The 16,853-nt window shown below is 43.7% G+C and overlaps 1 protein-coding gene across 1 annotated transcript in view; it reads right to left on the bottom strand.

The window, feature by feature from the left end:
- LOC147615199 (dihydropyrimidine dehydrogenase (NADP(+)), chloroplastic-like) overlaps nucleotides 1-16,530 on the bottom strand; it is a 33,384-nt gene extending 16,854 nt beyond the window's left edge. The window contains exons 1-3 of the mRNA XM_086779229.1: nucleotides 16,038-16,530; nucleotides 15,164-15,421; nucleotides 14,839-15,009 (exon numbers count right to left, since the gene is read on the bottom strand). Of these exons, the coding sequence (XP_086635355.1) occupies nucleotides 14,839-15,009; nucleotides 15,164-15,421; nucleotides 16,038-16,310 (702 nt within the window). The 5' untranslated portion in view covers nucleotides 16,311-16,530. The remainder of the gene's footprint in view (nucleotides 1-14,838; nucleotides 15,010-15,163; nucleotides 15,422-16,037) is intronic.
- Nucleotides 16,531-16,853: the final 323 nt, after the last annotated feature.

The raw sequence follows: 16,853 nt of genomic DNA, 5'->3' as shown, positions 1-16,853 counted from the left end.
CTAAACCCTATACTCGTATGCTTAGTACTGTTATATGCAAATTCTAACATAGGAAGATAATCCTCCCATGAACTCTGTCTTTTGGATACATATGCTCGAAGCATATCCTCCAAAATCTGATTCACTCTTTTAGTCTGGCCATCAGATTGAGGATGATCTAAGGAAATCAAATTCAAAGTTGTTTTTCAAAAATCACTCGTAAACTTAGAGTCCCTATCACTGACTATGTCTTGCGGTAACTCGTACAGTCTAAACAATTGCTCGATAAACTGCCGTGCTAATTGCGTAACTGTAATAGTCTTCCGGGTCGGTAAAAATCTAGCCACTTTTGTCAAGCAATCTACCACAACCCAAATAGAATCGTGGCCTTGATGTGTTCTTGGCAATCTGGTAATAAAATCCATGGAAATACTTTCCCATTTATTACCTGGGATTTGCAAAGGATGCAACCACCCAGCCTGTCTAAAGCGTCCAGCTTTATTTGCCTGACAAATTTGACACTTGAGAACATAATCTTCTACATACCCTTTCATCTTCGGCCAATAAAAACTGTGTTTCACTAATGATAGTGTCCTATGTACCCCAGGGTGTCCAGCAGAAGGAGCATCGTGACACTCCTTAAGAATCTTGGACCTAATGTCCGAGATCTATGGTACACAAATTTTGTCATTACGGAATAGCAAACCATTCTGAATCATCCACTGGCCTCCTGCAGCCTGAATGGTAGACTGCTCAGTCATCGAGTCTTGGTCAATCAATGAGCTCCCGTCCTGGATCTTCTGCCAAAATGGACCAAAATAACTATCAGTCCTGCAAAGCCCTCTCAATGACTGAAATAAGTCAATAGAAATCTCGGTGAACGACAAAGTATTCACCTCTCTAATCCGACTAAGCGCATCTGCAATACTATCCATGGACGCTTTCCAATAACGAATCTCAAAATCAAAATCTTGCATTAACTCTGCCCAACGAGCTTTCTTTCCTCTCAAAACATCCGCATCACACACACACTTGATTGACTGATGATCAGTCAATACCACAACTTGGAGCCATATAAATAATGTCTCCAAACCTTGAGAGCATGAATCACAGCATAAAGCTCCTTCTCAAGGGTTGGCCAACGAGATTGAGTGTCGTCTAGCTTTTTACTTTCAAAAGCAACCGGTCTACCATCTTGAAATAAAGCAGTCCCGATAGCATATTCACTGGCATCAGTTTCAAGAACATAAGGCCGACTAGGATCAGGTAATGCTAAGATAGGTGCTTCCTTGACTTTATCTTTCAAAAGTCTGAAGGCCATATCCAAATCGTTATTCCAAGTGATAGGCTGATTTGACTTACCTCCACGACCTTTCAATAAGTCGGTCATCGGTAGTGTGAGCTGAGAGTACTCCCGTACAGATTTCTGAAGAAAAACAACAAAACTGAGAAAAGAACGAAGTTGTTTCACTGTTCGTGGTATAGGCCAGTCCAGAACCTTCTGAACTCAATCATAGTCAATGCTCAATCCATCTCTAGTGATCTTGTGTCCCAAGTACATGATGTCGAACACCACCACAAATTTTCCCAAATGTTCACGAAAAAGATCGTTCATCATTTGCTGGAAAGTGACTGGAGCATTGGTTAAAGGTAATACGAGAAACTCGTATAAATCTATCTTCGTGAAATATTTCGCTCCTGCTAACCGGTCAATCAGGTCATCTGATCTAGGAAGAGGATAACGGTTCTTAATGGTCAACTTGTTCAATCTCTTGTAATCTACACACATTCTCCAGGTATTGTCCTTCTTTCTCCTAAGCAACACAGGTGCACCCAAGGTGATTTACTTGGACGGATCTGGCCCATCCTCAAATAATCTTCGAGTTGTTTAGCCAACTCATGTTCCTCGGCTTGGCTCATCCTATAAGATGGAATACTGACAGGATGAGCACAGGGATCAAGTCAATACGATGATCTACTGCCCGTTCAGGTGGTAAACCCGATAGCAGTTTCTTAGGAAATACATCTTGAAATGAATCAAGTATCTTCTGTAATTCTTTGCTTTCAAACACACTCAATTCATTTACATCCATGGAAGGGATGAGAAAAGAAGAAAGTGGAATCAATACACAATGGAAAGCAGTATACAAAGAAGAATCCATTATATTTCCAAAATCAATTGTAATTACAAGAGGTCCCTGAGAGGGATGAATACAATCACCTAAAATACTATACTTGGTGTCCCTATGCTGAAAAGAAAAAATATGACTAGACCAATCTATCTGGACTTCAAGAGTCTTAAACCACTCAATCCCTAATAACAAGTCTACATTTTCCAGATGCATAACATAGCATTCCAGAGTATCTTTGTAGTCTTGAATCTGGATTGGAAGCATCTCCACCTTGCGATCCCAAACTTGCCTTCCCGCAGGTAGACGTACCTCATAGGTATGGTCGCTGAGTGTCGTATCAAGACTCAATTTCTGCACAAGTTTGTAGTTAACAAAATTGTGCGAACTGCCAGGGTCTAAAAGAATGTGAATTTTATGGCCATTCACTTCTCCATAAACTCGGAGAAGATCATGCAAGCCAAATACTTTAGAATTGAACAGACAATCAGAACAAGTTTCGACTTGGTAACGGGTTTCGACTTGGAAGAGACCATCATATCATCATAGATACGAGCTGAATTAATGGCCTCGTCCAATGTTTTACATTTGTTATTTTTAACCTGTAATCGGTACGAGTCTGGTAAACCAGCTACGAAAAACCCCAAAAGAGTAGTGGGATCCATCTTTGTAGCTTTCATCTGCAAGTCACGAAACTTCTGGAGGTAGACCTCATAAGTGAGGTGCTGCGAGGTCATGGTCAAAGCTGAAAACCAGGCAACAACATCGTAATCATCCTCTTTCTTGAGGAATTCTTTCTTGAAAACGTCTTCAAATTGTGCCCAAGTCGTTGGCTTAGGGTTGAGTTCCTTCCACCAAAGCAAAGCTTTGCCGGACAGGAAACCTGCTGCTAACTGGATCTTCTTTCCATCATCATATGGATGAAACTGAAAGTGAACTTGCCACTTATGTAGCCACGTGTCCACCATCTCCTTAGTTCGCTGCTTTTGCTCGCCTCCGAACGGTTCCGGAGTAATGTTGGGGCCTAAAGTTGAAGCCAAGGTATCCATACCCGAGAAAGTAGAGAGGATAGTGGTTAAGAGAGCGATGGAGTTCTGCAAAGCATGCATCTAGGCTGCGATTTGTGCCTGACGTTCCGTCGAAAAGCTTCGAGAGCTACTTTGAACTCTTGGAAATCTGATTTTGACACAAAATCGTCAAAAAGATCGGCGTCGGTACCTTCCGTAGCCGGCAAGCCTTCGCGTTCCACGAGGGGCTCCAACTCTGATTCTTGGGTCGACATTGTGAAGAGGGTACGTGGAGAGAGAATTCGATCTTTGCACAATGAAAGTGCGAGCGAACTTGAGAGCTTGAGAGCTTGAAAACTTGAGAGATGTGTGGCAAGAAGCCCACTTGAGGGGATTTATAAAGGTTTCCCAAAAAAACTAAAAGCTCCCAAAAGCTATGCTTGGCTTTTTCTTTGCTTTTGTGTTTTTTTTTTTGTTTTTTTTCATGAATATATATATATATATATATATATATATTCTATTGTCTTTTTTTTAAAAAAAACCACCTTGGAAACCTTGGAGGAGGGTTCTTTTAAAACTTTGAAAAAAAAATTTAAACTCCAAAAAGAGAAAGCCCAAAAAAAACGTGTGCTTTCACCTTTTTTTTTTTTCTTTCCTCCTGGATTCGCCCGTCGGTGAGCTGCCAGTGCATGCTTTTCCTCCGGCGGATGCTGTCCACGCCTGAAGTGGCTGCCGGCGCCTTCACAGCAGGTTATGCCTGCGCCATCCGTTACCTGCGTTGGCCCGCCTGCCAACATAAAGCTGGCCGCCTACAGGGGCTTGGCTAGGGCGCCTGCGTAAGCCTGGGCGCCGGCCTGGCCTGGCCGCCTGGCATAGGCGCTGCCCGGCCTGGCTTGGCAGGCCGGGCCGCCTGCAGCATCTACCTACACCCGGCCAACCGCACGCGTCCAGCACTAACCGGCCAACATGCCCACTCGCCAACTCAAATACACAATCCAGTACTTCTCTCGCTCTCTCTCTCATGCGCCAAAAAGCAACGAACAAGTTCCCTTTTTTTTCTATTTTCTCTCGTACGACTGTCTTTCCTCTTCTTTGCAAAGCAACGACCCTACTTAGACTACCACCTCCCATCAACATGGGTGTCTTTGATGAAGGAAAACACATACTATTCTGAAATCTGCAGTATGCACAGAAAAAACAGCAAGCTTTTTAACACATACCTTTCTTCGACCTCTTCTTCTCACAGTCTTGGCTGTCCCCGCCGAGCCACGAGCTGAGCTAACTAGGATGACGTACCGACCAATCTCCTCCTCGCGACGTCCCATACCGCCACGAAGCTGCCCTTGCGGGCCTCGAGACTGCTGCCGGCCTCGGCTGCGTAAAGCAGGTGCACGTGTGCACTAGATCCAGGCTCCAAGACCAAAGAGCTCTCACAAACTCGCGAGACTCTCTATATCCCAATAACTAACCTTGGCCACTCTTTTATAGGCTCTTGGCCGGTCATCGGGCGTTCACACTTGGCCGCCCGCCCGTCCATACTTGGGTGCCGCCCGTTAGTATTTCCCTAACTCAGCTCGTCAATCAGCCTGCCCAGTTCCAAGCTTCCCCAAGCCTCGAAACTAGTCTTGCATGCGTATAGCACACGGTAGATACACACTGTGCACATGACACCGACTGCCCAACAGCAATCGTGGACCTCTGTACTGCTGGCCGACTGGATGTATGCAGTCGTGGGCCTCATTTATTGCTGGCCGACTGTTGATGCAGTTGTGGAGTGCCTTTTTCAGCAAGCCGACTGCTCATATGGGGACATATAAATAGGCCCCCAGCCCCCATACCATTTGTGTATCAACCCCGGGATCTTCTTGTGTATATAGAGCAGAGTTACACGCCTCTATCTCTCTCTCTCTTGTGCTGTATTTTTCTGCATGCGTTTTGCTCTCGTGTTCCCAGATCTGGTCATCATCTCCGCTGCGTATTCTGACAAGATCATCATCCCTAAAGCTCCGCCTGGACCGTCCACACCTCATCATGTCCTTCAAGTCTTCTATCAGGCTGTTTTTAGGCTGTACAGCTGCCGTACCATCTACTTGGTGTGGATTTGTTATGAATTGTGGTAGAGAATTTGAACACTTGGGACAGAGAGTTTAGATTTGAGGATTGTTTGTTTGACCACTCCGACCCTTTTTAGTTACAGTGTATTAGAGCTCAACTTTTCTTACAGCATAGAAAGGGAAAATGATCCTATGTAGTTTGGTTGGATAGACATGGCTCCTCTGTCTTTTCTTGAACAAGATTTCATGCTGGCTTTAGAGCACATGGTCCAAGACTTTTAGAAGATTTTAGATGAGTAGAAGAAGCATTATTCAGACATGTTGAATACATTGCTCCACAGATTGAAGCATCGAGAGATTCAATTGAAAAGATACCAGGAAAACCCTTATGTGTCACGTGCACGCCCGTGCCATGGCTAATCTTCGGCATGAACTGTCTTAATCCCTGAATTAGTGCAGCAGTTAATTAGGACAGCACATAGCAGTAGCATCGACACCATCATCCGCATAGTCATCATGAAGAGGGTTGGGAACCCTATCAACAGCCAGTAGGCCATAGACTGTCACCATTTGGCCACCCAATTATTCCACCCAAATTTTCTGATTATGTATGTACATTGGACTGACATCCATGGCAGTTGCATATGCCGGGGATTGATGCCACTCATGTGGACATTGAATAATGTTCTATGGATCCTAGACAACATCCAGATGGATAAAAGTACCTTCTCAGCACCCTAGGATATCAGATCTTTCACACTTATGTTTTTGATTTGGACATTGAATAATGTTCTATGGATCCTCCACAACATTTTATATTCAAGGGCATATGTATGTGTGTATGTAAATAATTATGGACATGTGGGCAGGTGCTTTTAAGTGTGTACGTACACGTGGAGCTGGGCACCCATTCAAGCATGATATTTTTATGTTGTAGGATATTTATGGAGGACGTTTTTATTATTTATGGCGGTTTGGCTTTGACGCAATTATAGAAAAGTTGGTCGCCATCTTTAGGAGTGGAAAAGCAAGCCCACGACTGATATAGAGGCTGCTCGGCTTCATCTAGGGGGCAGGTTGAAAGACACACATATAGACCACGAGCTGCTCGCTTCTACTGGCCATACAGCACTCTCTTTTTATCTCTTCCTCTCTCTCAACAGGCGGTACAGTAGTGGTGCTCTCTACAGGCTGAATAGCAAGGGAATTCACTCTCTATATCAGTTGGATGACTATAGGCTGTATAGAGGGAGAATATTATTACCCTCTATGGGAAGACTCATTTGAGAAAAGTTCTCCTAATGCCGCTTTAGCTCACGGTAGTAGTCCATGGGAACAAACTACCTTGCGGCGATCATCCCATCAAGAAACACAGTAGTGACTGAGGTGGTCTTCCCATCACAACAAGGAGGCACTTGTCGACGCCGTGTACCAAATGAAGCTGGAAAACATCTAAACCACCTATTGTCGCCAACGTGGCAACCATCTCATGGGTCCAATTGGTGATGACTTTTTGTCACATGCACTCTGCACTGTAGTGCATGGTGACAAGATGGCTCATCATCAGTGCATCATTGTACAGCAGTAGGACCCTTTAGGATATGATATTGTTGTCTGCCCCATCGTAATCCCCTATGTCAGACACGAGCTACGTAGGTCGTTCCTCACCCTTAAAGTGTCCGTCAGTCAGTCAAGTTCCTTAACCCACTTGAAGAGAATCATTCATGCATGTAGAGTCAGTAGAAGCCTTAAGGTTTGCATCAGTTCATGGTTTGCATTTGCATAGCATTCATTTCATGTGCATGTGAACCATTGCAGAAGCCCTAGAATATTATTACATCATTTATTAATATTTATCATCCAGTCGGCAGCATTGATGCCAAGTCAGCTAGCCTGTTTAGCATATAATTCAGCATTTATCACATATTTGCAAGTCATGTAGCAGTCGGCCAGCTCTGTAGCCAGCTGACCAGCCACATACTCACATATAAATAGCGAGTGTTGCATATCATTCCATCATCTCAGCATCAACGATTCAGCATTCAGCCATTGGATCATCATCGCTTGAAGCATAAAAGCATTCAGCAGCATAAAATGCATCATCATCATTAGCCCAAGTAAGAAGCACTTCATTCCCTTGTGTTTCTCAGCCTACAGCCGATTTCAGCATACACATACTTCATCGTATGCTCCATCCTCCAGGGTTAAGGTAAACGCAGCATATTCATTCATTCATCTTCATATTCACAACCTAGAACAGCCCCAATTCAGCCCATCTCTTAGCCACAGTTTGCCGCCTTCCTACAGCCTCTTGGAAGAGTGCATTGACCTTGAGATTGGACATTTGGTGCTTCTACAGCCGTGTATAGTCAGCCTGACTCTTGGTCTTCCGAAGGTCTTGCATTTGGCTTATCTACAGTCCAAAGTCAGTCATTCTCTTCAAATTAATAAAGCAAATACTCCTAGCAATAGGAGGGGGCCCTTCAATGGGTAATTTGGGACCCCATAAGGTGTACAAATATGTCTCTCTCTCTCTCATCTCTTAAAGTGTGAAGCGATAAAGTGGATTGCTAAAGACTCACGAAACTCAAGATAAAGAAGGCGGTGTGAGACTTTGGGTGACAGGATTCTACATCTACGCATAATTCCGTTGCATGTTACATTGGTATCAGATTCAACTTGTCCACACACACCGCATCCTAGTGTGAGAGCATCCTTGGATAGTCATACTTCGCTCCGGCACAACCACCAACTTCAAAAAAATGTCTACAGAGGAGAGTACACATCAGCAGGAAGACGTCTCCCTCGAAGAAGACCATGCTCTTCCACCAACAGTAGATACCATAGCTCTACTCCGAGCACAAAACCAACTTCTCATGGAGTGTCTCCAACTCTTAGAGGCTCCCTAAGCAAAACCCACTTCACCAGCTACCCCCGACTTCATCTCTCTCTTCTTTCAGATGGAACAACAAAGACGAGAGAATGAGGCCAGACGGCGGGAAGAAAAAGCTGAAGCAGAAGCAAGAAAGTAACAAGAAAAAGCAGACAGGCGGGACTATGAGGAAGCTCAATGCTGGCTTGAAGAAGACCGACCTCGCAGCTCGGGAGAACCAACGAGAGCTCGATCGAGAGCGAATGATACTCCAACACAAGCGGAAAAGGGAGGCCATGCATCTGCAGTTTCAACACACCCTCTCTTCAGTTTCTCCACCAATAGATACATAGTTGCCAGGCGTTTCAAAAACGGCAGGTATGAAACGGGTTTCATACGTTTTGAAACGTTTCATAAAAGGTAAGAAACGGGTACAAAAAGGTTTCATACAAAACAGAAAAAACATGTATATTTTTTACTTGAAATATACAAAAGAAAAAACTGTTGACATAACTTATAAGAGACCACATTGAATTCATTTCAATAAAAACAAAATACATGTAAGATATGATGATATCACAAATCACGTGGGTGATCACTGATGACTAAAAAAAAATCAAAAGCATCACCACATGGGTGATGAGTCATGACTCAAAATCCAAGATCAAAATAAATAACATATCCAAAGTTCAAACTAAATAACATGTCCAAATAAAATGATTCTGGCAGCTGCTAGCTACTATCTGCATCCTCATCTGTATCCTCATGCTCATCCTCATCTGCATCTTCTGCCTCTACAGCCTCACTCTCAAGGTCACTGCCGGTAGCCGAGTCCTCAAAGGCCTCATCCTCTAGAGGTGCACGTGCACCACTAGTACTAGCCTCTCGAGAAGATCGTGTAGTGCGAGCCGGAGCCATGACCTCCTCATAGAGCATAGAATAGATGTCTCTCTCCTCTTGAGGAATGTTGGGAATCTCCTTGCACTTCATGATATCAATCTTATCTGGATTCACTTGGCGAGGCTCAATGGGATGACCCTTTTGTTCTAGCAATCGGAGATTGCAATGACAAAAGACAAGCCTCTCCGAAACCCTTTGTTTGTGACAAATGTGCCTTCAACCTGGTGACACTGCCATGGTGCTTATCATCACAAAAGTTGCATTTCCACTTTCCGGAGCCTGAGCCACCATATCTAGACTCGAAGGTGACATTGTTCCAAAGAGAATCACCTGTTCGAGGCATCCTACAAGGCGGGGATAAATGCAGATTGTTGGCTCTGCAAGTGCGACACATAACATAAACTAATCTCAATAGAGCAAGGGTGGACATGGAAGATATGCCATAAATATTGATGGAAGAGAAAAAAGTGTGCTGCTTTGTGAGTTGTGCAGAGAAAACCAACTTAAAGCAAAACATGACATTACCCCTTTGGAAGACCTCCACAAGGCCCAAGGACACCAAGGAGCAGGGGGCCGACACAAGCGATGGAAGGAATCGAAGGATGGCACACAAATCGGCAAACTCACGAGAAATTGAGAAAGAATATGTAAATAGCCGTCGAGAAAAAGAACCTTTATCTAGACCAAGCAATTGGCAAAAATTTAGAAAAAGTCTCATTATCGGTATCGAAGTAAGAAAAGCTACTAAATGGGAATAAGATGTGAATGAAATGTGATAGCATGTAATAAGATATGAATGGGATACGATAGGATATGAATGGATGTGATAAGATGTGAATGAGATGTGATAGGATGTGGTGTGATAAAAATGAATGCAGATGAGATGTGAAGTAAATGAAGGTGATGTGGATGTGGATATGATAAGATGTGATGTGATGTAAATGGATAGATACGATAAGATATAATGTAATGTAAATGGATGCGGATGCGGATGCGGATGCGGATGCGGATGCGGATGCGGATGCGGATGCGGATGTGATGTGATGTAAAGGGATGTGGGTGTGATGTGATGTAAAGGGATGTGGATGTGAATGTGATAAGATGTGAAGTGATGTGATGTAAAGGGATGTGGATGTGATGTGATGTAAAGGGATGTGGATGTGAATGTGATGAGATGTGAAGTGATAGGTGTGAATGTGAATGAATGGATGGATGTGAATAGTCGTGCATGTGAATGACTGGATGGATGTGGATGAATGAGATCGGATGTGTATGAATGAGATCCGATGTGAATAGATGTGGATGTGATGTAATGTAATAGAATGTATGTGATGGGATGGTGATGAGAATAAATATAATAGATATGAATGGAAGTGATGTGATGGATGTGATATAAATGAATGTGATGACTGTGAATGGATGTGATGTGATGGATGTGAATGGATGTGATGTGATGTGGATCGGGGTAGATATGAATGGATGAGATGTGAATGAATGTAATGTGATGAGATGTGGACACGGGTAGATGCGGATGGATGAGATGTGATAAGGATAAATGTGGATAGATGTGATGAGATGGAATATGATGTGATTGGATGAGAATGGATGAAGGACGATGGGAATACATATGATTGGACGTGGATTAAAAAATGTAGATTGATGTGAAACAATGTGGAAAGACGAGAGTTATTTATAGAAACTGTATTTATGACCTGTCTTTAAATGACTGTTTTACGTCGAATGCTGGGAAAGCATTTTTACCATCTTGTGAATGAGGTCGTGGAGACCTAAGTGATAAGTTGCAAAAGCTGACGAAGAGTCAATGGAGGACGTCTCGCGTAGCAAGGTCAGCCAAGGTCTTAACCAGCCTCGGTTTGATTTAAATGGTGAGCTTCCGATAAGGTGGATGAGGGACCAAGGAAGCGGCCTATGAGTGAAGCGCTAGGTGACCTGCGAAGGATCCTTAATCCAAGTGCAAGTCTTTTCCTTGATCTGACCATGTTACTTACGGTTCGGTCGGATCAGTTTGGTTAGTGATGACCTTGACTACGTTAGAATAAAAATATCCCAGAGGAATCGCCCGTACTTTCTAGGCGAGGAAAGTTTTTTCCGGGTTCGGTTTTGGAAGAACCGAGGGATTAGTCTCTTGTCCGGATATCCGTGGGCGAGACTCCGAGTGAGAGGCTCTGCCCTGCGCAAGAAGTGCTGCTAGCAACCCCGAATTCGTTGCGCGGAGGGGGCAGGGATCTTTTTTCACAGTCCAACCAAACCACCAACCACTTAAGTGGCTCCCAACGATGCCATGTACCAATGGAGTGATCAACAGACCAGAAGAAGTCCGATCTCCCAACAATTTGGTGGAATGATCACATACATCCTTGGTCAAGACTCAGCATAACCCAATGGCAGATGCTCTTAGTAGAAAGACTAGCATCCAGACCATGCAGGAGTACCATTCTCAAAATCTCTGGAAAAGACTTGGATACCATGAAAGATCAGCATGTCGATTCCATAGAGCTTGATACTCAATACAGTTTGGCCCTCAATTCTGAGCCTTGCCATTATTCAGTGCACAAACATGCACATAAGTCTCGACGAGATGTCCACTTCAAGAAAGGGGATTGGATTTATTTGCATATAATGAAACAAAGATTAAAATAAGTGAGCAAACGTCGTCCGAAGCTTTCTTTCCATAGTTTTGGACCTTTCCCTATAGTTAAGAAGCTAAGTGATGTCTCCATGAAGTTGAAGTTGCCTAACAGTTGAACGATACATGATGTTTTCCATGTTTCTTGGCTAAAACCGTATGTTGGACCAGAAGTCTTTGATGTTTTAGATAAACAGTAGCCAAACATGGTTGTCGAAGCAGAAGTCATTGAGCCTGAGCAAATCCTTCTTCATCGTTGAGAGCATGGTTCCGGTCAAAGACTCTCAGTTCTACACGAAGTTCCAAGATCGAGGTACCCACGAAACAGTTTGGCAAGACGAAGAATTCTTTCACGAGTACCCCCCAGTTATTGGCGGACTACTTGGAAGCCATGAACCTACCGCCAAGCTAAGCAAGAGGAAATGTCACATGCACTCTGCACTGTAGTACATGGTGACAAGATGGCTCATCATCAGTGCATCATTGTACAGTAGTAGGACCCTTTAGGACATGATATTGTCGTATGCCATGGCCCCATTGTAATCCCCGGTCCGGGAAATGGGCACGAGCTACGTAAATCATTCCTCAGTGTCAGTCAATCAATCAAGCCCTTAACCCACTTGAAGAGAATCATTCATGCATGTAGAGTCAGTAGAAGCCTTGGGGTTTGCATCAATTCATGGTTTGCATAGCATTCATTTCATGTGCATGTGAACCATTGCAGAAGCCTTAGAATATTATTACATCATCTATTAATATTTATCATCCAATCTGCAACATTTTATGCCAAGTCGGCCAACATATTTAGCATATAATTCAGCATTTATCACATATTTGCAAGTCGTGTACCAGTCGGCCAGCTCTGTAGCCAGCCGACCAGCCACATACTCACATATAAATAGCAAGCATTGCATCTCATTCCATCATCTCAGCATCAAAACGATTCAGCATTCATCCATTATATCATCATCACTTGAAGCATAAAGTCATTCAGCAGCATAAAATGCATCATCATCATCAGCCCAAGGAAGAAGCGCTTCATTCCCTTGTGTTTCTCAACCTACAGCAGATTTCAGCATACACATACTTCATCGTTTGCTCCATCCTCCAAGGTGAAGGTAAACGCAACATATTCATTCACTCATCTTTCATATTCACAGCCTAGAACAGCCCATCTCTCAGCCACAGTTTGCGGCCTTCCTACAACCCCTTGGAAGAGTGCATTGGCCTTGAGATTGGACATCATTGGTGCTTCTACAGCCGTGTAAGGTCAGCCTGACTCTTGGTCTTCCGAAGGGCTTGCGTTTGGCTTACCTACGGTCCAAAGTCAATCATTCTCTTCAAAGTAATAAAGCAAATACTCCTAGCAATAGGAGGGGGCCCTTCAGTTGGGTAAGGTGTAGAGATCTCTCTCTCTCTCTCTCATCTCTTAAAGTGTGAAGTGAGAAAGTGGATTGCTAAAGACTCACGAAACTCAAGATAAAGAAGGCGTGTGAGACTTTGTGTGACAAGATTCTACATCTACGCATAATTCCGCTGCATGTTACACTTTTCCATCCATCATCCCCTTGAACTTGGGAGGCTTCAAAAGCTTCAATCATTGAGCTCGTTATTCATGAGGCATGGAGGAAGAACTTGACAAGCTGGTAGTCCCAATGTTCAGTGAAGGCGAGTGAGAATTGTCCGAAGAATCCACTAGAGAGGGACTCCGCGAAGGAGACCGTCGGCGTCTCTCATGCCAAATACATGCAAGTATACAGTGACGAATACCTGCAACAGGAAAAACCGTGCTCCGAAAAGTTTCGCCGCTTCATCCTCGAGACAAGTAGACATGGCCTCCATACTTGCCTCCAGGGAAAGCACTTCCGTGAGTGCCACTAGTGATCAATAAGAGAGATGACAAGGGTTGAAGCCCTTCACATTGGGGAAGGAGGGTGCATGGGGCAAGGGAATGACGATACACCAACACCACCAAAAAAAACCCAAATAGTGACTTTTCCCAACCCCAACTTGTGCACTCCTGGAGATTCGGGCTCTACCCTAACTAGGCAACCTATGCACACGGGTTATGAAAAGAAAAAATTTGGCAATTCCCGAGGCTCTAATACCAACTGAAGAACACTCATGTCTATGTGCTAGGGTTTGAGAATAGATTGCAGCAGAATCAAACACACAAAGCACAGCACACACGAGTCCTAAAACTACTCCTCTATATTATGTACAAGAAAGAAGTAATACAACTGAAATTCAAGTGCAAATGATATCTCCTTGGCCAGCCCACGCCCTAAGAGAAGTGCTCTAACCAGTGAATCGCGTATGGAAAAGATGAATTTCTCATTCTGGTATATATATGCACTCATAGTGGTGATCAACCAGTATGAAATGCTGTCGGCCTCTTATTACTGCTCATGACCAGCAGTATTTGGCCAGCCCCAGCCAATGGCCGACTGCCATGTGGCAAAAGCGCTTGCCTGACTGCTGTGTGCATTGCCTGATTGTTGCGCACTCTATCCAACTGCTGTCATGTGTGTCACACCATGTGTGCTCTTATAACAAGTAACCTTTTCAATTGATTGAACTACCTACTAAGATGATGAAACAAAGGAAAATTCAGTTAAAAACCCAATAAGGTGGCCGTTTGTGACTCTCTCATTTTCTGCAAACTTCTACCTGTGGATGCCCATGCCCATGTGCACAGCCAACTGAGGGTTCCAAGCAGTGGAAGAGCAAAGAGAATCCCAAGGGAGGTGCAGTTAAAGGGAAATATGGTATGGGCAGCTCTCGTGGTGGTAGCATCACTTAACTCTCCAAAAACATAAGCAAGCCAAATTCAATGCTTTGTTTCCTGGATTTCCCGAGGTGCAATTATCAACAAACCATCAAAGCAAGGCTTGGTTCTAGACTAAAATACTACTCGGTTGCATAGGCTTTTGAAGCAATGGCTGCAAATTTTTTTAATGAGTAGTCATAGGGTTCATTTACTTGAGAAGGATCGTCCTTCTAAACCTGGTAGATGTTGACAGTCCAATTATGGGCAAGATGGTCACTTTATGGCAGGTGCAAGTAACCCTTCAAGTGTAGACCTGATACCTAGCATAGACACATCATGCTATTGGCCTTGTACTGGAGCTCCACAACTTGATTCAGAATAACAACCACCGCATTAGCTTTAGCAAATACAAGAAGGCTAGTGCAGGTACCTCTAACACTTCAAATGTTTGAAGGTGTTCAATCGACTTGCACAACAGACCTGTGTAATATCCGTGATGTTTGGGGTCATTTTTGCCCAAACCGGTACTGTTGCCTTTGCATTAATCCAACCACAAACTTCCCGAAGCAGCTCACAATCTTGTCCGACTGCAGCCCCCATCTTACGTTCTGGCATTCCATGAGGACAAGAGAAGTTGATCTCCAATGCATCCTAGCAGCCAAATTTACAAGTTAGCATATTCAAATCCACATTGTTTTAGCCAACTCATACATAGATTGTTGCTATTTTGGCAAGAACACGTTCAGGTACATAGTGGCAACAGCCTGCCACCTGGCAATGTTTGGAAAGAGGCTGTATTTCTTACAATTCCAGTTTCTTCCACTCGCTCAATGATCTCTTCCCAAGCATCTTTGTTGTACTCTTCCATTATGGAGGCAATAAGGATGCGATCTGGGTATTCTTGCTTGAGCTGCCGCATTTCCGTCAGCATTGTCTCAAAAGGTCGGTCACTTATGAGCTCGATGTTCTCCCACCCAATCACTTCTTTTGATGCACCAGAAGAGGCGTGCAATCTTGCATACCGAGGGGTAACATTAATTACCTTGGAAGAATCCAAGGACACCTGTAAAGTGAATCTATTAGTTGTGCTTGAACAAGCTCTCACACAGCACCAAAAAAATTAATCACATCCATTGAAAATCAGGGTAAACTTGCAAGCTAGACTAGGTTTCAAATGTCACTCAGTGCAAAGGTTAGAGACCTTCTGCAGTACATGATGACATACATATAGCATGCATACACACTGCACAGCATCAAGCATGGAGGCGGAACTGTAACGAAGGGGAACACAACACATGGCATCGATACATTCACGCATGCGTGCATTCATATGTAGCTTCAAGCATTGAGAGAGAGCTCTGGTGGGAAAGGGTTAAAAACCTTCCACAATACATGACATGCATGCGAATTTAAGAAAAGCTAAGATATAGAGAGTTTTTAGTGGGTGCGCCATGGCAGGCTAGTCTTACATGACCTGGACTCATATTTAAAATTATAAAAAGATGACCATTCACCGAAAGCCTAGAAAGTTTGTCCGATTCTCAATATCTAGTAATCTGTATTCTTAGGAAAGCACGATAAAGACCTTTATCCCCGGTATTAAAATTGTCAGAAAGGGGAAGAAATTCAGAGTCACATGGAAAAACACAAAGAAAAGAGGGCAGAACTTGGAAGCTTACAGTTTTAGCAATGACAGCCCCCCAGCCTTCATCAAAAGCACGTTTCATAACTGTGTAATTGGTGCCAGGAGGGCCAGAACCAATCACGAAGGGGTTGGGCAGATGCAACCCATTAACTGTGACGCTGAGATCCGGCCCGTCTTGAGCAGCCCTTGCAACAACCCATCTCGCGTTTTGGCGGGAAACTTTGAATCCGGAGAGCGGGAACCCAAAACCCTTCGAAAATTTGGTCGCAGAGAGGGATTGAGCGTTCAGCTGCTGGAGACCCGCCATGGCAGGAATATCAAATTTGTGAGAAAAATTCGAATATTGGGCGATCTGGTGACGAGCTATGGTAGAAAGCCCACGATGATTTTGAATTCAATGTCGGGCGATCTGGCTCTCTGCTTGAGGAGCTTTTCTTTGCATGAAAGGTTTCGTTGTGGAAGCTGTGACTTCTTGCCAAGCATGTACAGAATCCGGACTCTATTGCTTTTCTTTAAAAATTAAATATAAGGCCCCTCCTCGAGTCCTGAGTGAATGAATCATCCTCCATTAGTCAGATTCCATCATCATGCAGGCGAATTTTTTTTTATGTGAAAAAACGCATATTTTGATAGAACTTTATAGTAAGCAATAATGTCCTTCCTTAGGATACATATGTATTGACTTGGTGATTAAGTGGAATTTTGTGCTAGCTTAATTCATAGGTGGGTGCTTGGCACTATGTATTCAGGCTACCATATATATTCGGGCTATTGCCTGAATTCATTAATTAGTGCCCGTGTCTAAGGTCACCAACCCTTAGACAAACCTTATATAATCAACAATGCGCTA

Source organism: Cibotium barometz, chromosome 40, assembly GCF_041138505.1.
Source record: "Cibotium barometz isolate CiBa-2024 chromosome 40, ASM4113850v1, whole genome shotgun sequence".
Lineage (NCBI taxonomy): Eukaryota > Viridiplantae > Streptophyta > Polypodiopsida > Cyatheales > Cibotiaceae > Cibotium > Cibotium barometz.
Note: the sequence above shows the minus strand (reverse complement) of the source record. Positions and strands in the feature narration are given on the sequence as shown.